Source organism: Solea senegalensis, linkage group LG1, assembly GCF_019176455.1.
Source record: "Solea senegalensis isolate Sse05_10M linkage group LG1, IFAPA_SoseM_1, whole genome shotgun sequence".
NCBI lineage: Eukaryota > Metazoa > Chordata > Actinopteri > Pleuronectiformes > Soleidae > Solea > Solea senegalensis.
In genome coordinates, this window is record NC_058021.1 from 6,675,742 (window position 1) to 6,697,543 (window position 21,802).

General features: G+C 42.0%; 3 protein-coding genes across 6 annotated transcripts in view; 1 reads left to right on the top strand and 2 right to left on the bottom strand.

Moving 5' to 3' along the window:
* The window catches only part of LOC122767239 (ras-related protein Rab-18-B-like), a 29,336-nt gene extending 23,651 nt beyond the window's left edge, over window positions 1-5,685 (bottom strand). The window contains exons 1-6 of one of the 3 annotated variants that reach the window (XM_044022659.1): window positions 5,476-5,685; window positions 5,010-5,065; window positions 4,809-4,870; window positions 1,072-1,144; window positions 690-808; window positions 400-466 (exon numbers count right to left, since the gene is read on the bottom strand). In XM_044022659.1, the coding sequence (XP_043878594.1) occupies window positions 400-466; window positions 690-808; window positions 1,072-1,144; window positions 4,809-4,870; window positions 5,010-5,065; window positions 5,476-5,543 (445 nt within the window). In that variant the 5' untranslated portion in view covers window positions 5,544-5,685. The remainder of the gene's footprint in view (window positions 1-399; window positions 467-689; window positions 809-1,071; window positions 1,145-4,808; window positions 4,871-5,009; window positions 5,066-5,475) is intronic. The other 2 variants (XM_044022671.1, XM_044022665.1) reach the window with 2 other exon arrangements.
* Window positions 5,686-8,166: 2,481 nt separating this feature from the next.
* Window positions 8,167-11,875, top strand: LOC122765738 (patched domain-containing protein 3). The gene is made up of 4 exons (XM_044020136.1): window positions 8,167-8,918; window positions 9,016-9,137; window positions 9,544-9,689; window positions 10,346-11,875. Exons 1-4 carry the CDS (start codon window positions 8,199-8,201, stop codon window positions 11,848-11,850), a joined length of 2,493 nt encoding a protein of 830 aa, XP_043876071.1. The 5' UTR covers window positions 8,167-8,198; the 3' UTR covers window positions 11,851-11,875.
* Window positions 11,876-13,737: 1,862 nt separating this feature from the next.
* On the bottom strand, window positions 13,738-21,580 carry LOC122778179 (ATP-dependent zinc metalloprotease YME1L1-like). Of its 2 annotated transcripts, none has more exons than XM_044039818.1 (18): window positions 21,402-21,580; window positions 20,559-20,705; window positions 19,917-20,094; window positions 19,516-19,614; window positions 19,008-19,114; window positions 18,663-18,813; window positions 18,482-18,565; window positions 18,123-18,296; window positions 17,859-18,011; window positions 17,619-17,751; window positions 17,292-17,354; window positions 17,094-17,206; window positions 16,804-16,959; window positions 16,544-16,695; window positions 16,322-16,448; window positions 15,868-15,941; window positions 15,689-15,775; window positions 13,738-15,600 (listed from the first exon to the last, which is right to left on the bottom strand). In XM_044039818.1, the coding sequence occupies exons 1-18, from the start codon at window positions 21,432-21,434 to the stop codon at window positions 15,457-15,459; spliced, it is 2,175 nt and encodes a 724-aa protein (XP_043895753.1). In that variant the 5' UTR covers window positions 21,435-21,580; the 3' UTR covers window positions 13,738-15,456. The 2 variants fall into 2 exon arrangements, with proteins under 2 accessions (XP_043895753.1, XP_043895745.1); XM_044039810.1 differs by having other exon boundaries at window positions 20,532-20,705.
* Window positions 21,581-21,802: the final 222 nt, after the last annotated feature.

The window sequence follows — 21,802 nt, forward strand, 5'->3', positions numbered from 1 at the left end:
AAAAACCCTTCAATTTAGCCGTTCTTCTAAAATGGAAACTCCTCAGAAGAGTTAACCTAATTTCCCAGAAAGGGGCAGATAGGAGATGAGAATCAGGAACACGTGTAGACATGGGTTCGATAAATGAAAGCCCACAAGATTTGAATCATAATGCAGTTCTTCTGCAGTCAGTGGCTGCATATTTCAGTGCTTACTCAAAAATCTCTGCACAGTATAAACAACGCAATAAACCCAAACAACATACACAACTTAGTTAAGCATGTCTTGAGACTTGTTCCAAGTAAGTAATTATAGTTATGCCTTTTAAATGCAGTCCACTGTCTAAATATCATGAACTTATAGTGTAAGGCTCTTTTTGTTTAGATCCATATCTAACCAGCCCCCAACATGGACACTTACCAATAAAAAGCATAGAGTGTTTCCGAGCAAATTTCAAGCCTTCATTTCTGTTCACTTCATGGTCATCCTGAAAACCAAAGACACATCTGATGTAATTGTTCCTACGTAGCATACATATTTGTTAAGGATAAACTGTTACTATCCTAATCTACACAAGTGTTGGACAATTCAAAGCAATATTCTGTCGGGCTGTTGAGCACATTACCAAATTAATTTAAAAATCTGTTTGCAGAACACACTATACTGTATATGAATCCATATAAATTGGAAATAATGGCAGAGTGACTTACCATATCAATCTTATTTCCCACCAGCATTTTTACAATGTCATTGCGGGTGGTGTAGGTTTCTAATTCATTCAGCCAGTTTCCCAACTTTGTAAAAGTGTCACGCTTTGTCACATCATACACTGTAAAAATGAAAGAAGTTGGTGTGAGAGAGAATCAATTAGTATAACAGCATCTTCATAGACTAAACAAATACAGTTGCTCTCAATCTTTTTGTTTCATCATTCAAGTATTTAAGGAATTAGATGAAACAGATAATAGGCCTGTGATGTCAAAGGGATTTGTGAAAATAAAACACAGTTGCAAGACAAAAACAAAAAGAAACAGAGACATATTTTCTTTAAAATATTTGTTATTTGTAATAATTTGACTATAATGTGTTTACCGAGTATGACTCCTTGTGCACCACGGTAATAGCTAGGTGTCAGGGTACGAAATCTTTCCTGTCCGGCTGTGTCCTGCAGAAGTGAAGACAGAATCAGAATCAGAATCAGAAGAGCTTTATTGCCAAGTACGATTTGCACATACAAGGAATTTGTTCTGGTGTCATTGGCGCATAACAAGCATACAAAATTTTCTAAAGTGAACAGTAAACGTATATATACACAGTATATAAATGTTTTTAAAGATGAAAAAGAGCACTGCAGAAAGAGCAGTAAAGAGCAGTATGACTGGGCAGAAGTGAGTAACAGTGCAAAGTTCACAGTAATGAACACAGTAATGACGTTAATATAACGCATAAAAAGGATGTAATGATAATGTGACATGTAGAGGCAGAGGAGGAGTGTGAGGAGTCAGAGTGTCGGGGGGGGTCTCCGGGCCTTGTTGATAAGGCTAGTAGCAGACGGGAAAAAACTGTTCTTGTGGCGTGAGGTTCTGGTCCTGATGGACCGCAGCCTCCTGCCAGAGGGGAGTGACTCAAAGAGTTTCTGTCCGGGGTGGGAGGGATCAGCCATAATCTTTCCTGCACGCCTCAGAGTTCTGGAGGCGAACAGGTCCTGGAGAGATGGAAGATTGCAGCCGATCACCTTCTCTGCAGACCGAATGACACGCTGCAGTCTGCCCTTGTCCTTGGCCGTGGCAGCAGCGTACCAGATGGTGATGGAGGAGGTGAGGATGGACTCAATGATGGAGGAGTAGAAGTGCACCATCATTGTCTTTGGCAGGTTGAATTTCTTCAGCTGCCGCAGGAAGTACATCCTCTGCTGGGCTTTTTTGATGAGAGAGCTGATGTTCAGCTCCCACTTGAGGTCCTGGGTGATGATAGTTCCCAGGAAGCGAAAGGAATCCACAGTGTCAACTGTGGAGTCACAGAGGTTGATGGGTGCAGGTGAGGCTGAGTTCTTCCTGAAGTCCACGACCATCTCCACTGTCTTTAGAGCGTTGAGCTCTAGGTTGTTTCGGTTGCACCAAGTGACCAGCTGGTCAACCTCCCACCTGTAGGCGGACTCGTCACCATCAGAGATGAGTCCGATGAGGGTGGTGTCGTCCGCGAACTTCAGGAGCTTGACAGACTGGTGACTGGAGGTGCAACTGTTTGTGTACAGGGAGAAGAGCAGAGGAGAAAGAACGCAGCCCTGGGGGGATCCGGTGCTGATGACCTGTGAGTCGGAGACATGTTTTCCCAGCTTCACATGCTGCTTCCTGTCAGACAGGAAGTCAGTGATCCACCTGCAGATGGAGTCAGGCACGCTCAGCTGGGAGAGCTTCTCCTGGAGCAGAGCCGGGATGATGGTGTTGAAGGCAGAGCTGAAATCCACAAACAGGATCCTGGCGTAGGTTCCTGCAGAGTCCAGGTGCTGGAGGATGTGGTGGAGGGCCAGATTAATTGCATCGTCTACAGACCTGTTGGCTCTGTAGGCAAACTGCAGTGGGTCCAGGAGGGGGTTGGTGATGGCTTTCAGGTGTGAAAGCACAAGACGCTCAAAGGACTTCATAACCACAGAGGTCAGGGCGACGGGTCTGTAGTCATTGAGTCCTGTGGTCCTTGGCTTTTTGGGAACAGGGATTATTGTCGAGGTCTTGAAGCAGGCTGGCACGTGACATGTCTCCAATGAGGTGTTGAAAATGTCTGTGAACACTGGAGACAGCTGATCAGCGCAGTGCTTCAAGCTGGATGGGGAGACAGAATCCGGACCAGCTGCTTTCCTGGGATTCTGTTTCCTGAAGAGTTTGTTGACGTCCCTCTCGTGGATGGAAAGAGTCAACACTGAGGTGGGTGGGGAGGTGGAGGGGGGGACCGTGGAGGGGGGGACCTTTAAGGTGGGCATTGGTGGAGATGCCCAGGCCCCTGCTGAGGTGGGGGAGGTGTAGGTGAAACACTGGAGCTGGGGGAGTTGGGAGGTGTTGTTGGGGATGGTTTCAGGACTGTCCCTCTGTCTTTCAAAGCGGCAGTAGAACTCGTTCAGGTCGTTGGCTAGGCGTTGGTCGTTAAAGGAGTGGGGGGCTTTAGGCTTGTAGTTGGTGATCTGCCTAAGCCCTTTCCAGACAGATGCAGAGTCGTTGGCTGAGAATTGGTGTTGGAGCTTCTCAGAGTACAGTCGTTTAGCCTCTTTCACCGCCTTGCTAAACTTGTACTTTGCCTCTTTAAATCTGTCTTTGTCTCCACTCCTGAAGGCCTCTTCCTTATCCAACCTTAACCTTCTGAGCTTGGCTGAGAACCAGGGTTTGTCATTGTTGTAACTCACCCTGGTGCATGATGGAACACAGCAGTCCTCACAGAAGCTGATGTATGACGTCACAGCCTCTGTGTACTCATCCAGACTGTTTGTAGCAGTCCTGAATACATCCCAGTCAGTAGAGTCCAAACACGCCTGTAGATCCTCCACAGCCTCACTGGTCCACTTCTTTGATGTCCTCACTACAGGTTTGCAGAGCTTTAGTTTCTGCCTGTAAGCAGGAATCAGGTGGACCATGACGTGGTCAGAGTGTCCCAGTGCAGCACGGGGGACGGCGTGATAAGCATCCCTGACTGTGGTGTAACAGTGATCCAGAATGTTCTCCTCTCTGGTCGGGCATTTAATAAACTGTCTGTACTTGGGGAGTTCGCGAGTGAGGTTTCCTTTGTTAAAGTCGCCTAGGACAATAACTAAAGAGTCCGGGTTGATCCGCTCCACACACAGTATCTGATCGGCGAGCATGCGCTGTGCGTCCTGCACGCTGGCGTGCGGTGGGATGTAAACACCGACCAGAATGAATGAAGCAAACTCACGGGGTGAATAAAAAGGCTTGCAGTTTATGATGAAAGATTCCAGGTCAGGAGAACAGTGCTGCTGAATCACTGTCACGTCGTTGCACCAGCCACTGTTGATGTAAAAACAGATTCCTCCACCTTTAGTTTTGCCGGAAAGTTCCGTGTCTCTGTCCGCTCTGTAGAGTTGGAAGCCTGCCAGCTGCAGCGCAGAGTCCGGTATTAATCCACACAGCCACGTCTCCGTGAAGCAGCAAAAGATTCCATGACAGTAAACTTTTAGAATCATCACTACAAGCAGCTACTGTATGTCCAAGCACTCCCCAGACACACACACACAAACTGTGACTCTCACATATGTCTGCAAGGTCTCAGGACTGTCCCACTGTGAATTGTCTGTTGACCATGACTTTGTCCTTGATTTAGGGAAATATACACAATTCATACTCTTTTACTTTAAACAGGGCTGATACATATTAAGTGTTTTATGTGTAGTTGTACAGGGTTTTTTTTTGATAAATACACAATTGGGTTGAAGTAAACCGAACATTAGTAACAAAGGCAAATATTTTGCAATCTTGCGCTATTCTGTAATTTCCTTGCGACATCTAGTTTCTTATAATGCCTTATGTTTCTTGCAAACACATCAATTCTCCACCAGAGTCACTCACTTGCCCTTAGTGTCATCCTTGCATTTGGATCGGGCTCACCACCAAATTCAAATTATTTCACCTCTTGAGCAATAATCTGAATCCCCAGAAAAATTCAGCCAAATCCAATATCTGACAATAGTCAGTCAGACAAACACCAAATACATAAAAAACAATCTCACTTTTTCTAGGCAATGTCACCATCTAGAGGGGAATTCCTGTACTTCATAATATTTTTGTCTGACAGGTAAACAACTCCTAGGTGCAGTGTAAACAACTTACCCATATTGCGAGCTTTGCCTTGTTCCCATCAATAGCAAGTGTTTTTACTTTAAAATCCACTCCTGCTCAGAGAGAAAAAATAGGACTGTGAACAAATAAGTCATCTTAAGTAATAGATAATAATCTTATTTCTACAACGTTGTTTTGGTGCCATGAGAACCTGTATGTGTGAAAGAGAGGGGGAGAGAGAGAAAGACAAACCTATTGTGGCAGACTGCTCTGGATCAAAAGTGTCTTCTGTGAACCTCAGAAGAAGACTGTGGGGGAAACAAAGGTAACATGAGATTAGCAGTCAGGCTTTTTGATGACGTTACAAAAACCTCTGATATCTGCTACTTCTATCAGGTACGTGAATGTCTCAGGACGACAACAACAACAAACACAGCTGTGATGTTGATAACAATAAGTGCGGTTGAACAGCATCATTACTGTATGCCAACATGCCTTCACTGTGAGCAGTAACTTTATTTAAGCCTCGCAATTACAACTTGTTTGACACAACTTTGTGGGAGAGACGGCTCCACAAACAACAGCAACAGCAGCAGCAGCAGCAGCAGCAGCAGCTTCACGTAGCACCTCTTGCTAAGCTGTGGAGGAATTAACTTACACAAGAGTGTCAACATTCACAAGAGGCTAGCTGCTAAGCTCGCTACAACAAGCGACAAACCTGGACTTTCCGACTCCGCTTTCACCAATTATCAATAGTTTTAGAGTTGTCAACACGTCCTCGTCCATAATCCTGCGGCAGCTGGCCTTTGCTGACACTTAGAACGATTTAAAAGACAGTTTGGACTTCTTTTAGAACAGAGGACTAGCTGTTACGATGACAGCCTGCCGTTAGCACTACTTCCGTCAATCCTGTGACGCGTTAGGTTCACGAACAGTCTCCCCATATCTCGCGAGAGAGACACACACGCTATGCATGCCTTTCATGTACAAAAAAGGAATCAAATAAGTAAGAGTACAAATGAAACGCCATTGTTTTAAAATGAAATGTTGAATGCACAATACTTACAATAACTTACATTTAAAAGTAAACCTTTAATGTTTTTTGTACACTTAGAATTTCTAATATTTCAGAGAACAAAAAAAATAATGAAGCCTGAATAAATAAGTTGAATTTGTTTCAGCTTGTTTTTCCAGACTGTAACTGCCAAAGAAAGCTGCAACCAGCATGTGTAATGATATGGTGGACATGCATATTAATCACTGTAATAGCTCTATAATCTGTATAAATCAGTTCAATTTGACATCAAGGTAAAGGCTTCAAATAAGTCAAATTAGCTTACTGCCTCTTCTTGTACTATTTATTTACTTATTTATTTCATTCTTTCTAATATTTGACTTTTGATCTTACGTAAAGGACAGACCCTTTAGCCCTTTGTTGCCTGGGCATGCTTTAGATTCAGCCGGAATTTGAGTAAACTCTTTAACTGATACTTTACCCACAGTTCTTTTTTGTATCCACTTGTGTTTTATTGTGATTTCAGAGTTTCAAAAAGGTTAATTTTAAATACTCTTCATTTTAGGAAATTACAGTATATTTTACCTACCTTTTCATCTCTTTGTACAAGTGTTGTTCAATAAATGTTTAATTAAGTTGAGCAAATCTGTGTATGTGTATTATTTGTCACTGTAAATATAATTAATAGACAGAAAAATAGTATAATAAAACAGTGCTACTATTACTGTTTGACTGTTAAGATAAGATAAAAGGACCATTTCACATTTCCGTTTTAGTGTTCCAGGAACTTCTCACTTCCAGTGAACTGTAAGTCATTTTATTGCCGCTATCATCATGGCAGTAATGCATGATGGGAAGGATTGTAAACACACACAAAGGCTGATCTACTGATCTTTAACCCGTACCTTGTAAATAAAGCATCTGTTTATAAATAAACAAATAAACAATAAATGTGTTTATTCTTGGTGTTTCTGAATCATCATCAATTATCATCCTGTAAGCAACTCCTTCCCCCATGACCAAGGAAACTGAAGCCCCCCAAAACGACTACATGTGATCTCCAGACAGACTTCCATGAGGTGATTAAATTATTAAGGTTAATAAAATACTCCTCCTTGTTTTGTATCGAAAGAGCAAGATTGTCCTATTTGTCACATGCATTTAATGAACTTTTCAAACCACATTTTGGATTCAGTCAGTCATTATCTACCGCTCTATCCTCATTTGTCTAAATTGTACTAATGAGTGCTATATTTTTGGTTAACTTTTTTGGAGTTAAACCAACACCACCAAAATATTTTTTTATTGCTGTGTATTGCATCTGCCCTAAACACAAAAACTACATTATAAAATAATAAAGTGCTTATAATAAATGGTAAAGTGCTTGCTGATCCTTTCAGCTCAATACTCCCTTGTGGAAAGGGTAACCAGAACAAGTACAGCGGGTACAACTCGACTGTCTTTCTGAAGGTTTATTCCACATACACAGTTAAACAGCAGTCAGTTAGTTAGTTAGTTAGTTAGTTGGTTAGTCAGACAGTTAGTAGTTAGCTACTAACTAGGGTTAGGTAGACAGCAGTTTGTTAGGTTGTAAAACCGAAGTCATACAGGTTCTGATGATAGATAGATTACAAAGGCACATACGAAGGTTAATATACTGTATAACAAAACATGGCTTTGACAATGCACCTTAAAGGCACTTTAAAGGCAACGGTGCTTTGATACCAATTACAACAATGATAAACAGATACATAGAATGAAAGATAAATAGCTTTGCCTGCTAGAAAGTTCTACAGTGCTTGTGCCTAATGTTTCCTTGTTGCGTAGACTGATGTTGAGAGATTAAGCCAGTTGGTTTTGCACTTGCTTTGCTCTATAACGTCCACCTGAAGCTAACAGCTCATATTTGTGGTGTAGAATGTGTGAATGTGCTCATTTAGCAAGGCTGACAGTAAGTCATGTGGAACTAGCGTCTATGAAATGATTTACTGCCATTTTAAAACTCTGTTGAAGTGGTGAGAAACTAGTCAGACAGACTAATGATGCACATTATGAAGAACAACACATCTTTGTTCTGTGTTCTACACTGAGTTAATCTGCAGTGGCTCTAAACACTGTGTTACCCAACTGGGAGAGGGGAATCACCTGGGGGGCTATAGAGAAGTGTAATGGAACCAGTGAGCCATTCTACACCTACACTTCTTTACCTCAGTAGGCTCTTTGATCGAGTTGGCCCTGAATTCTTATTTATCTCTGTTCCTTACAGTTAAGACTGACCCTGTTATTATGCAAATCTAAATCCAGGAAGGAACTGAACAGCAGTGGCACCATAATAAAATACAGCTGGTTATAAATACTGTCCCTACCAGCGTCAGTCAGATCTTTGCAAGGATAGTAGCAGTATAGTGAGACGTGTGTCTGCAGCTATGGCAAAGTGCCGCATGGATTGCATAGAGAGACACCTGTCTATCTGGTTTGAGAGGATAGGGTTTTTTATTGGATCTCATCCCTGGTGGTACCTCATCACCCCTCTTTTTCTCTCAGCACTTCTGGGAAGCGGGTTTTATTTTTTACCGTGCAGGATGTCCAACAACATCGAAGAAGAGTTCACACCTGTTAACGGACAAGCCAAGAAGGAGAGGAAGTACATCCAAGAAACCTTTCCAGTGAACGAGTCCACGTTTTCAAGGTTGAGGCTGAGCACAGATGGAAATTATGCAACTCTCATAGCCACAAGTGACAGGAATATCCTGACAGTCGAGTCACTTCAGGTGATTCTTCACTTGGACCTAAAAATCCGGCATATGGTTGTAGAGTTTGGTAACCAGTCCTTTACGTATGCGGATATCTGTGCTGAAGTGATGGGATCCTGTGTGTCTAATGATATTCTCGATCTTATTCAATACAATGCCAGCAACATAGGTGCTCTCAGATTGACATTTCCATGGTATGACTCAGATTCTAAGAGAGTTCCTCTATATTTAAGTCTGGGCAGTGTGAAAGTAAACGAGGAGAGCTCAGTTGTTGAAAGCGCTCACGCCATTCAGCTCTACTACTATTTACAAGAGGGAAATAAACCAAAAACAGACCTTTGGTTGGAAAAGTTCATCGATATGGTCTCAAATGCATCTTCAGCACACATTCAGGTGAGCATCCCTACAACATAGTAGAGATTTTAAGTGTAGATCTACATTTACTGAAAGTGGCGTTTGTTAAAATTGATTTGACCACTTTTTCCACCAGGTGTCATACTCCACCTCTATGTCACTTCAGTGGGAATTTGAGGAAACACCAAGTTCTGTAATCTCTTTATTCTCCATCACATACGCCATCGCCATCACATTTTCAATTGCATCGTGTTGGAGGTTGGTAAATCATATATATATGCATTAAATAAATTTGCACTGAATATCAACTAGACAGTAGATATTACAACATAAATGCAGATAAATATTATTTGCACACACACCAATCAGGGATAGTGAACTGGACCTTTGCACTTTCTTATTACACACAAACACATGTGCAGGAGTATGGAAACAAATCTAATTACCTTGCTCTGGAGTACCTCAGCCCTCGTCCTGTCAGGGGATTTGAACCAGGTTACCTACTTGACCACCGGTAGCCACGGTAACATTTATACAACTTTAGTTAGTTTTGTAAATACATGATTCAGTTTCAGTTAGTTATTGTTTTTTTTTTTCCTTTTTCGTTAACTATATATAACCTTTGTCAGTGACTGAATGTATTTGTATTCTCTGAATCCTTCAGGTTGGATAATGTGCGGACAAAGGTGTGGGTGGCGTGGTTTGGAGTCTTTTCCACTGGTCTATCCATCCTGAGTGGGTTTGGAGCTTTGTTGCTGCTGGGTCAACCCTTTGTTATGCCAGCTGCCTCCTGCCCTTTCCTGATATTAGGTGGGTTTGCATTAAACATCCAACGTCCACGCTCCAAAAGGCCTCAAATGACAGAGCTACCGATTAAAGATTAAAGGTGGCTTGATAGTTTTTGCACAATATGTGTATTTGTATTACCAAGTGGACGGGAACCACAATGCAATGTCTTTTCTTTGAGTTCAGGGTGTGAATTCAGTAATCCAGGTACAGGTGAACAGTAGAGGACAGAAAAAAGACAGAGGACAAGCTGGACAAGTAAAGCTCTGAAAAGAAGAGTGCTTAGGAGAACTGGGTATTTATTGCAGGTGGTTGACAAGTGGCAATCAGGATGTGGAGCAGCAGGTGTGTGTGAAGGACACACACACACACACAGTGAAACCTTACAATTTTGGCTTAAAATCAGCAGTGTTTCACTGTTAATGAAAGGGATAAATGCTTCCTCCAATTCCCCCGTTATACCAGATTTCATCAAAAATGTATGGTGTTCTTGGTGCAATTTTGTTCAGCACTTTTTGTGTCATATTTAGCAGATGAACAAGAATAATAAATGTCTGCCGATAAATGTTGAAAACAGGTAAGGACATCAACCATTAAGTGCTCCCAGTTAATGGAAGACCTATGTCTAAAGTCATATATGCCATTTTAAAAATCTCTTCCTCTGTATTGTTTTATTCTAGGTATTGGGATTGATGATATGTTCATCATGATATCCAGTTGGCAGAGGACCTGTGTCATGGACAGCGTCCCCACCCGGCTGGCTCACACCTACAAAGACGCTGCCATGTCCATCACCATCACCTCGCTGACTGATGCACTGGCTTTCTTCCTGGGCTTCATCTCACCGTTTGGTTCAGTCCAGTCCTTCTGTATGTACGCGGGGATTTGTGTTTGCTTCTGTTATTTGTACAACATCACTTTCCTGGGGGCCTGTATGGCTTTGAATGGGCACAGGGAAGAAGGGAATAGGCACTGGTTCACCTGTGCCGTCGTCCCGGTCTCGCCCGCTGAGAATTCCAACGCTTGCAGCATCTGCTGTGTCGGAGGGAAATATGATAACGTCACCGAAAAGGAGGAGACTGAGTTCATAAGTCACGTGTTTGAGAAGTTCTACGGCCCATTTCTGACCCACAAGCTCATTAAAGTGCTTGTGCTTGTCATATATTTGGGTTATTTAGCTGCAGGCATCTATGGTTGTTTGATCTTAGAGGAAGGACTCGATATCAGGAATCTGGCTTTAGATGACTCCTACTTGGTCGCTTATTACGATGATCAGAGGCAGCACTTTTCTGGGTACAGCGTCAATGTGATGGTGGCAGTGACTCAAACGATCGAATACTGGAACAGGACAGAGCAGGAGAGTTTGCAGTCGTGCATTTTGAATTTCCAAAGTTTGAGCTATGTCAACAGTACGGTCGCCTGGTTTCTGTCCTTCCAACAGTATGCAGACGCCAACGCATTTGACATAAGCTCTGAAGAGGCTTTCCAAACCCATCTGTCACAATTCTTACAACACGCCCCGATGTTCAGACAGGACATCAACTTTACCGCAGACAACGAGATTCGGGCGTCTCGCTTTTTCATTCAGACACTAGACAATGTGACAGAGAAGGAGATGATGACTGGTATCAGGAAAACAGCGGAGGAGTGTCCAATCAAGCTGCTGGTCTACCATCCTGCTTTCATCTACTTTGACCAGTACACGGTCATTGTGGAGAACACCATTCAAACCGTCCTGGTGGCTGTGTGCGTGATGCTCGTCGTCGCACTCCTCCTGATACCCAGTCTCCTGTGCTCTCTCTGGGTGGCCTTTGCGGTGTTGTCGGTGATTGTTGGCGTGAGTGGATTCATGGCACTGTGGGGCGTCAACCTGGACAGCATTTCCATGATCAACCTCGTCATGAGCATTGGTTTCTCTGTGGATTTCTCAGCCCACATTTCGTACTCCTTTGTCTCCAGTCCCAAGCGGGATCCAAATCAGAAAGCAATCGACGCCTTGGCCCATTTAGGGTATCCTGTCCTTCAGGGAGCAGTGTCCACTATTTTAGGCGTGGTGGTGCTGTCCGTGTCTGGGAGTTACATCTTCAGGACGTTCTTCAAGGTTGTGTTTCTTGTGATTACATTTGGGCTGGTGCACGGCTTGGTGTTCATCCCAGTGTTTCTGACACTGTTGAGGTGTTGTTAAAGCCCACATAGACCGGAAGCTCCAATTAACGCTGCGTGTGTGTGTGTATCTGCGTCATTACCTCGTTTATGAAACCCTAAAGTTTCAGAACAAACAGTTCAGCCACTGCTGTGTTGTATTGTTTTCCTGGGCTCTGCGAAGCGAATCGGCACTTCCTTAATTTGATGTCGTCATCAAAAATCCTCACCACCGTAGCGCCTCCTGATGGGGGCACTAGTCCGGGCACATCCGGTTGCCTACATTCAACCGCAGAAGAAGAAGAACTACTCTCGTTGTAGCTGTTGAGATGCAGAGCATCCACCGTGCCAGAGGGGGAGCTGTGTATCTGAGAGCTGGCCTATCTATTACGTCACTTCCAGGTACCTGGCCAATCACAGGACAGTGGGAAAGCTCTCGTTGGCTGGCCAATCACAACACAGTCCACATTCTAGGGGTGTGGTTTTAGTCTGAAACAGCGCGGCTGACGAGAGCGTCAGTGAGGAGATGTTTTGATCGGCTCGTTTGCAGCGATTAGGAGGTTTTTAATCATGAAAACAATTTAATATATGTAAGTAGACCTCCATAACCCTTTGTATGTATATATATATGTATATTCTTTTCCCCACTAAGAGATGAGACACTTCCATGACACGTCCAGCCATTGTGTTTTGCTGGCGCGCTGCAAAGAATATCGTTGTTTTTCATGGTTTCAATGTTAAAGAGTTCTTAAGTGTGGTTGTATAATATATTTATACATGATCAACATTTAATATTGTCCAGCATGTTGCCAGTTCTGCAGACCCACCTGGGAGGGGGATTGTCAGTTTGTAAGATGATGGTCGCCATTTAATTCTGTGTGAAAACTCAAGATTGTACAGCTCAAATATGTTATCATAGTTTAGTTTAGAGTTTGAAATCACTTCGATGACACAAACTGACCAAAACGAGGCAACAGGAGACCAGCAACTCTCGCAAACCCCACACACTACAAACAAAAAAAAGTGTCTCTGTGGAATTTGGCGCAGTAATGTAATGTACTTTACTTCCTTCACAGCAACCCACAAGTGCTTCACAAAATAAAAGCATCATAGACACATAGCATTAAAAACACACGGTATAAAAACAAACTCATGAAACATTAAACCAGCCATTAAGCATGAAAATACCAATAAAAAACCCCATAAAATAATAAAACGGTCACCGCACGACTGGGTATTAAAAGCCATTCTGAATCAATATGTTTTAAGATTGGATTTAAAATATGTAGAGTGACCAGTTTACAAACTTCTGTTTCCAGCTGAATCTTGAATGTAGATTAAAAAGGTGAAAACATATTCTTAACACACTGAAGACTTATGCTGGAGTATATTTTGTATCAGCCGTTTGTTCAGTGGCTAAACCACACGTATACAACCACACTTCAAAAGTCCTGAACTACCCTTTTACTTATTGTGTTGTATATACTGTACATACTACTTTTCATTAGGATTTCTACTCAGTCTGTGTTTTGAAGACAAATTTGCAGCAAATCACCACAATCAAGACTGCGAAGAACTCTCATAAAGCCAAGTCCCGGTCCTAAAATTGAAATCACATTGTCTAGGTCATGTCACAAAAGCATTAATGCCATAAAAACTGCACAATCAGCCATTGCACTCACAACCTGGTGATATGCAATAATTTCTACTGTCTAGTCTTAACTTAATACACATTAGTGTGCTAATATGTATTAATTAGTTATTATTGTGCTACACAATCTTTATAATGCATTTATTATTACTTATGTCCAAGGTATAAATTTGTATCATGTGTCATATTGTGCATGTGTGTTGTCATTTTTTTTTTAATTAAATAAATAAATAAATAAATAAATAAAGCTGCAGCACACACTGAGCCATAAACACATGCAAATGTCTACGTGGGTTTCTTTTTATTTCTTTGAGCTGCACATACATTCATCACGCATCATCCTCAGTGTTCAACAGACTCCTGAGAGTCCACAGCAAAGAACCATTCAGTGTGCACAGCAGCATAAAAGCACTTTTTTACTATACATCTATTTACAAAGTTCCCATCACACGTCACACATATAGACGGCGAACCGTGGGTAAAATAACACTAAAAGAAACATTAACACTATGATTATAGGAGCAACAATAGTGGGTAATCTTGAGCCACACTTTGTAGTAAATTAAATATTACATATATTGTTGCTGTTTCCACAATTCTATTTAAAATGAAGACATTACCACAAGTGTCTATTCCTACAGACTGTGTTTAAGAGAGGTCACACTGAAATCTTTAAACTTTGTTTATCTCGCATCTTCTTCCACAGATTACATACAAAAAATATATATATATTTGTGCTCCAAGGCTTTTCTGAACGCAAACTAAAGAGTATTTTAATAAATTAAACCAATGGTTCCACTTTTAAATCCTTAAGATCCCACGACATAAATGCAGCTTGAATTGTGTGCATGATTTTTGAGGCTGCGCAGCAGTTTCTCTTCAATCTGTACACAAACCATACATGAAATGAATTACTTAGATTGCACAAGTTTAGTTTCCTTTTTTTTTCCCACTTATCCCAAATGCTGAGACAGAGATCTTTTGACTTTTTACACTCCTGATTTCAAAAGAAAAAATATACAGCTACAGTACATTCCACCAAAAGGCCACCTTTAAGCAACAGAGAGTAGAGAGAAAGAGCAGGGCAGGACTTTTCAAACATATACCACACAGTACACAACTGATGGATGATAATAACACAAGCCGTTTATGTTGTGGGAAAAAAGTTTAACTCTTTTAATTCATGTGGGGTTGTCAAACTACCCGGCAACCTCAAGTCTCTAAACCCTAGTTGCATATCTTTCATATTGGCCCTTTAACATTAGACATGTCACCTTTTCACCAACCCCACATTCAAAGAACATGAGCGGGAACAAAAGTGGAAAAAAAACATCTTTAAGTTACAAAGAAGAAAGTAAATTGTCAGGGGAATAATGACGATAGTCTGTGATGAAGGAGACAGCATGAAGACATGACACTGTCCCACATGAGCAGTTGTCAAGAGAATCAGAACGCTTTCAGATCCGGTCTGTAAATCCATCCTGAGTGGTCCATGGTTACACGTCAACAAAGATAAGCTCAGGTTGGGACTAAACTAATGTGTCTTGAGATCTGAGATCTAGCGACTATTTTTGAATAAAAACGACTAGCGACAAAACTCGCGACTTTATCTGTAGAGTTATTGTTCTAAAGGTCTTTGCACACCGGACGGAACGAAATTGCGAATAACCCGGATGCAAACTATTATGCACATCAAGCGTGATGTAAAGAAACTACTACATTATGAGGAGGATCACATCCCAGTCTGTGCAGAGCAGGTTGCACACCCACATGACATGTCAGTGTGTATCTGTGTACAGCATGGTGAAAGCAGATCTGATCACATGTAACCACAGCCACAATGCCAATGTCTACATGTGACTGGATCACTCAGGATGGCTGTTAATACCAAGTCTGAATACAGGCTCCTCTGATTCACTGCTTAAAATGGAGTCCATCCTCCGTTATTGCCTGAGCTCTTTAATTACAACACCCTCTTTGTTGCTTTCCTTGCTGCTTTCATCTCGTCTCCAGGGTCTTGCCCTCCACGACCATCTGGATCTCTTTGGCATCCAGTGTCTCATACATGAGCAGAGCTTCTGCCAGGTTCTTGTGCTCCTTGGCGTGAGACTTCAGCAGGGCTTTGGCACGCTCGTAGGACTCCTGCAGAAAAGTCAGAGAAAGAAATATTATTATATACCTTTTTCTTTTTATGTTTATTCAGAGAGACGTAAGAACAGGTCACACAAACCTTCAGTAAAGCTCTGACTTCATGCTCGACAGCAGCTTGCGTCTCTGGACTTTGTCGCGTCATGTCAGCATAGGTCATCACACCCAGCTGGGAGACATGCAGGCATGTCAACATGTATACATTTAAAACTAACAAGACTGACAGTGCTGTTATCAGCTCATCCTTTGAGGTTCACCTACCTTTTCACACATTCCAAATCTGGTCACCATCGATTTAGCGATCTTAGTAGCACTGTCAAAGTCACTTGATGCTCCTGTAGAGGAAGAAATAAAATACAATCATCTACTCAGATTTGTAACTCACTGGTCCCTGGAAAACAATTTCCTAACGTTACGCTCACTTCAAGCCAAACAAAGTACTGCAACCGCTTGCAAGAGCACTGAGGCTGTGGTTCTTGGACAGTGGTTTAAAAGGCTGTCTAACTGTTTAGCCATGGAAAGAAAAGACATCCAGACATTGTTAAAAAAGACCTGGAAAGCCAAAGAGTCTATCAATCAATGTGTTTGTTGAGCACATGAATGGAAATGTAAAGTTTCCCCTTAGTTGCTTGTTTGTTATCGTCTTTTCATGCATACACAGACTGAGTTTTCCTGCTACGTTAAAGTTAATCCCTATACACACAGTCTTTCCTACCAGTTGTGATGTTCTCCTGGCCAAATATAATCTCTTCAGCCACACGTCCACCCATGCTAACATCCATCTGTGCCAGTAACTGAGAGCGAGTCTCACTCCAGCGATCATTCTCTGGAAGCATAGACACCTGGGAACCGGAAGAGGGGGAAAAGGAAGATGATTAGCAGCAGAGCTGGTGATAAATTTAAATATTTTCAGATTATAAACTCCAGGTTTTCTTACATGTCCCAGACTTGGGCCTCTGGGCATTATAGTAGCCTTGTTGATTGGCATCGCGTCTTTGGTGTAGTAAGCTACAATCGCATGACCTGACTCATGATATGCTGTGATGCGTTTGTTCCTACTGTCTATTTCTGCACTCCTCCTTTCAGGACCTTGAAGTAGAGAGAGGTTATGGTATGGTTAGGGATTAAAAAACAGAGGATAGGAATTAGGAAGAAAAACTGTGGTAAATATTGTTAGTCGAGCAAAGCTTTTCTCACCCATGAGGATTTTATCTTTGGCAAACTCCAACTCCTTCAATGTGACCATGTCTTTGCCATCAACTGCTGCCTTCAGGGCTGCCTGGTTCACCAGGTTTTCCAGGTCAGCGCCCGAGAAGCCAACCGTGCCCCGGGCAATAATACTGGCCTCAATAGCTGCACAGACAAAACACAACCACACAGTTATATCCAGCTGTCAGTCTGAGACTGCGTTACTGATTTAACTAAAACAAATCAAATGGCAACTATTCTTAGATGATACAATGCAGCTTAAATACTGGTATTCACACCTGGATCCACTTTAATCTTCCTCAGGTACCAGTTGAGGATCTCTGTACGTCCTTTCACATCTGGTTTGGGGACAGTCACCTGCATGTCAAAGCGTCCTGGACGCACCAGTGCGCTGAAAGAGTAGATCAGTTTGTCTGAAGGTTGTAAACAGTGGCTTTCTAAATGAGCCCAGAAAAGATGGATGGACGTAAACGTACTTATCCAAAGCTTCTGGGAAGTTTGTTGCTCCAATGATGATCACGCCTTCATTTGGTTTAAACCTACAAGAAAAAAACTGTTTATATACTGTTTTAATATATACTGTATTAATATATTAATAAGTGACAGTAGCAGTTTAGAAATGTTGTACTATTTTAAATGGACGTCTGCAAATGGAAGCGTAGACAGATCTGTATCTGTTCACAAATCCACTGCAGGTTAACCACGATGTTGAAGACCAATCGTATAAAAAATAAATAAATAAATAATAATACATATATATACTCAAAATTAAAGAAAATGCAAGTAAGAACTTCAGAGATTACCCATCCATCTCAGCAAGTAACTGGTTGATAGTCTGTCTGGAGTAAGGATGCATAGGAGACTCGATCCTTTTCCCACCCACACTGTCCAGTTCATCAATGAAGATCACACAAGGAGCATTAGCTTTACCCTCCCCTAGGAAAAAAAAAAAAAAAAAACATGACATAAGCAATACTGTTCATATGTATACTTTAAATTGGCCGGAAAGGATGTAAATAGTAAATCAAAGAAGAAAAACCCACTGAACAAGTTCCTGATGCGACTGGCTCCCACTCCAACAAACATCTCATCAAACTCTGAGCCGGAGGCGTAGTAGAATGGAACATCAGCCTCTCCGGCCACTGCTCTGGCCAGTAGGGTCTTACCAGTTCCTGGAGGGCCAACCAGCAGGACACCTGAGCACAGAGAGCCAAATTACAAGTATGAACTGGAAGTGACGTGAAAACAGAAATAATACTCATCATTACAGCTGAACAGATATTATTTAGGAATCTAGGTAATTCTACCTTTAGGCAGTTTTCCTCCCAGCGCTGTGAATTTCTGTGGGTTTTTCAGAAACTCCACCACTTCCTGCAGCTCGTTCTTTGCTTCTTCCACTCCTTTGACGTGCTCAAATGTCACGTTTTTCATATGGACTGGGTCCACCGCCGAGTCCAGGCCTGATGTGGTTCGGAACCGAACTGTCAAAAATGGTTAGATTAAAGTTCGAAATCACACTACGCGGTGTGGTTAGAGAACACATAGCCTATTGTTATAACACATTTTCAACTGGTTAGTAAAGCAGACTAATGTTGGACTAGATTGTTAGTAATACTAATATTCTAATATGATGAAGAAACTTTAGAGAAGGAAAAGGAGCGTGTACCCGATAGGAAGGGGGTTTTGGAGATGCCATACACCCCGACAAGAAGCAGCACCAGCAGGATGAGACGAGTCCTCCTCAGAGAGTCTGAACCATTGGAAACATCACAGGAACATTTTACATCTCTACTGTTTCATAGTGTGATGAAATTACTAATGACCTTTCAACTTGTGTTTAAACTTGCCTTGTGTGCGTTGTGTCAGGGCTTGTGCTTTCAGGAAACCCTCAGCAAAGCCCCTCTTGAAAGCATCCTGTTGTCCATTAGGCACGTTCTTGTTCTTCAATAGGCCGTCTAAATTTTCCACTTCAACCCCCTTGTGACGTGAAAGGAGACCCTGCAGCACAAGGTAAGATTGGTCAGGGGGATTCACAGAGCCAGAGCGTAGCTGCTAAACAAAAACACCATCATCCTCACTTGTGTATTTATAAAACTTTTGATGATGCAGGAACAGCAACGAACCACATTTTAAACCCTATACGTTTCTTATGTGAAAAACATCCAACATTCTCAGGCTAAAAATGTACCTACCTTCATAAAAGACGGTGTAAACCCCTCAGATTCCACAGGACGCTCAAAGGATTGCAGACGTCTGGTTTTACTCCTTAACGTTTTAAAACCCCTGCTCTGGAACAACACTTGACATATAGAGACAGATATTATATGACATGTAATAAATAAGAAACTAATGACAGCATATGACTTCACTAGGGTGAAAGGCAGGGTACACCTTGGACAGATCGTCATCAAAGGTTCAACATACAGCAAGGAGCAACCATTTACTCTTACATTCACATCTATGGACAATTTAGAGTGTACAATTAACCTAATCAGCAAATGCCATGTTTTTTGGACTGCAGGAGGAAACCAGGGAGAACCCACACACACACGGGACGAACATGCAAATTTGACACAGAAAAAGGCCCTTGGTCGAACTAGGATTCGAACCAGTGACTTTCTTACTGACTTGCTGTCTTTTTGTGCCTCTGCGTGGCCCTGCTTAGGACATGTGATAGATTATTACACCACCAATAAATACCTGGCCAGTGTTGAAGCTTTGTGCAGACATACTGAAGAGGTGAAGGATGCTGTCTGGAAAAAACTTGAGCTGACATTGGTGTGGAAAAACAAGAGAACCCTGAGAAAAGAAGGAAAGTGCTTTCTCATTACATGTGTGTAAGACATTAACACATTTACCTGCCAATTAAAAAGAAGCAACAACTTTTGACATCAAAGTCTACTAAACTAATCACTAAAGATGAGATTCCTTACATACTATCTCCACTAACCAAACTACAGTTCAGTTGTGTGAAATAGTAAACATGTTGCATACTGCTCTGCTGACTTCCAACAGATAGTTAAACCAGGTGCCATCAAAGTCAGGGCATGGGTAGCACAAAGCATGGGAGGATTGTTAATCACATATGTAAACATCCTCACCGTGCTTGTTGTTGAAAAAGGAATGAGTAGATAGATGGGAGGTCCTCCAAGCGGTCTGACCGCCCAGTGGGGGCAGTACCTCCTGCATGCTCAGGCTTGGAAACACGCGATTCACAAGCTCATTGAGCTGCTGTGCTCCCAGGTCCAATAATCCAAGCTCCCGCAGGTTCCACATGGGCTGCACAAAATAACAGCATGACGGGAGTGTTTTACTCCTTGTGAAGATGCACTCAGTGGCTACTCTATGAAGTACATTTGCACAATGTTGTGGAATAAATCTAAAATGTAAAATCTGAGAGTTTGCTCTAATTATTAAATGATCATCAACATTTAAATCATTAATTGATAAATAAATAAATAATTAACCCACTAATCATTACAGCCTTTATTATATTGTTTTTGAACAAAAAAACTCTAGCAATGAGTGTTGCTGGTTTATTTAGCTCATACATCAGGACACAGTGATCTCCCCTACATAAAACATGAACCCCTACTTTTCTAAGTAAAAAAACAAAACAAAAAACATCTGTATTGGAATTTGGTTTTGGTGATAGCGGTCGAGTATTTACTTGATATTGGATACCAAATATTGTGGTATCACGCAAACCACTGTACCTTGAGTTCCCTCCCGCTGTCTCGTACCTCTGTGCAGTGGAGCTCCGAGTCTGACACATGCTCCTTGTGTTTCCTTGTCTTGCAGGTGGCACTGATGTTACTGCTGCTGCTGCTGCCCACCGAGTTCTTCAGGGAGTGGAGGACGTTGATGAGGTGACTGAGGGGAACCGTCACCTGCAATGAGTTGTTAAGATTGAAAACTTTCACATGTGGTACATTTTACACCAAATCCACGACGCTGGACCCTCCGTTTATTTCACCTCTTACTGCTTTGGCCGTGTATTTTAGGCATCTGAAACTTTATCCTTGTCTGAGCTCCTGCCCTGACCCCCACCACTTTTATTTTATTTGTGATATTGCATTTACCACATTGGACCAGGTCTAAATCAAAAACATCAAAACTTTAGACTTTTTGCCTTCATATGAAAATGCAAAAAAGGGGCATTTCACTGCATTTAGATCAAAACAGGTTAGAGGTCACACAACTTATACTGAGAGAGAAATAGAAACCTGTATTTCTAAGGAAATGTTGATTTGAATGCTGATTTGTAAGAACATACGCAGCATTAGTCCAGTCGTTAATCATGTCAGTCACTGACGCAGGTTCCCACCTGACAGCTAAGGACACACTAAACGCTCAGAGCTCCACTGAGCTAGTTCTACACAGTCAACGGTTCACACTGCGGGTCTTTACTTGTGCCTATTTAGAGGCAAAGCTACAGGTTGAAGTGTTTCAAATCATGAATCCATAACAGACAGACCAACAACAAAAGCGCGCAGTGCTAGCAGTTTTGGCATAACTCGACAAAACCAAAACAACAACAATGCTAACATTAGCTCTTTTGGCCTAACACCTGATGTCTGTCTTACCTGAGGTTGAACCGTCATTGACAGGGAAAACATGTTTAACTCTCGGCGGCACCAGGTGCTCGTCAAGCTGCTAAAGTTACACAACTGTCACCGAGAGTTTTACGGCTCCACGTTTGTTTAGCTTTAACTTTCTGCCGCAGCTTGTCTCACTGCGGTCTTCCGTCATGCAGCGGAAAATAAACCGGATGTGACCTCAACGGCGGTGGTGGCGTGATAAGATTTTGCATCCGTGTAGGAAGCTCAAACACATAGGGAACTATTATGAGTGTGTATACAGTATATTGTTCCAAAATTATTTATTTTTACACCATTCTCATGTCATATGTGTGTATTGTCAATAACCCCTGGTGCTTGTTTGTTTGATGTTTTATTTGTATAATGACCACGCATTGGAAAAACCC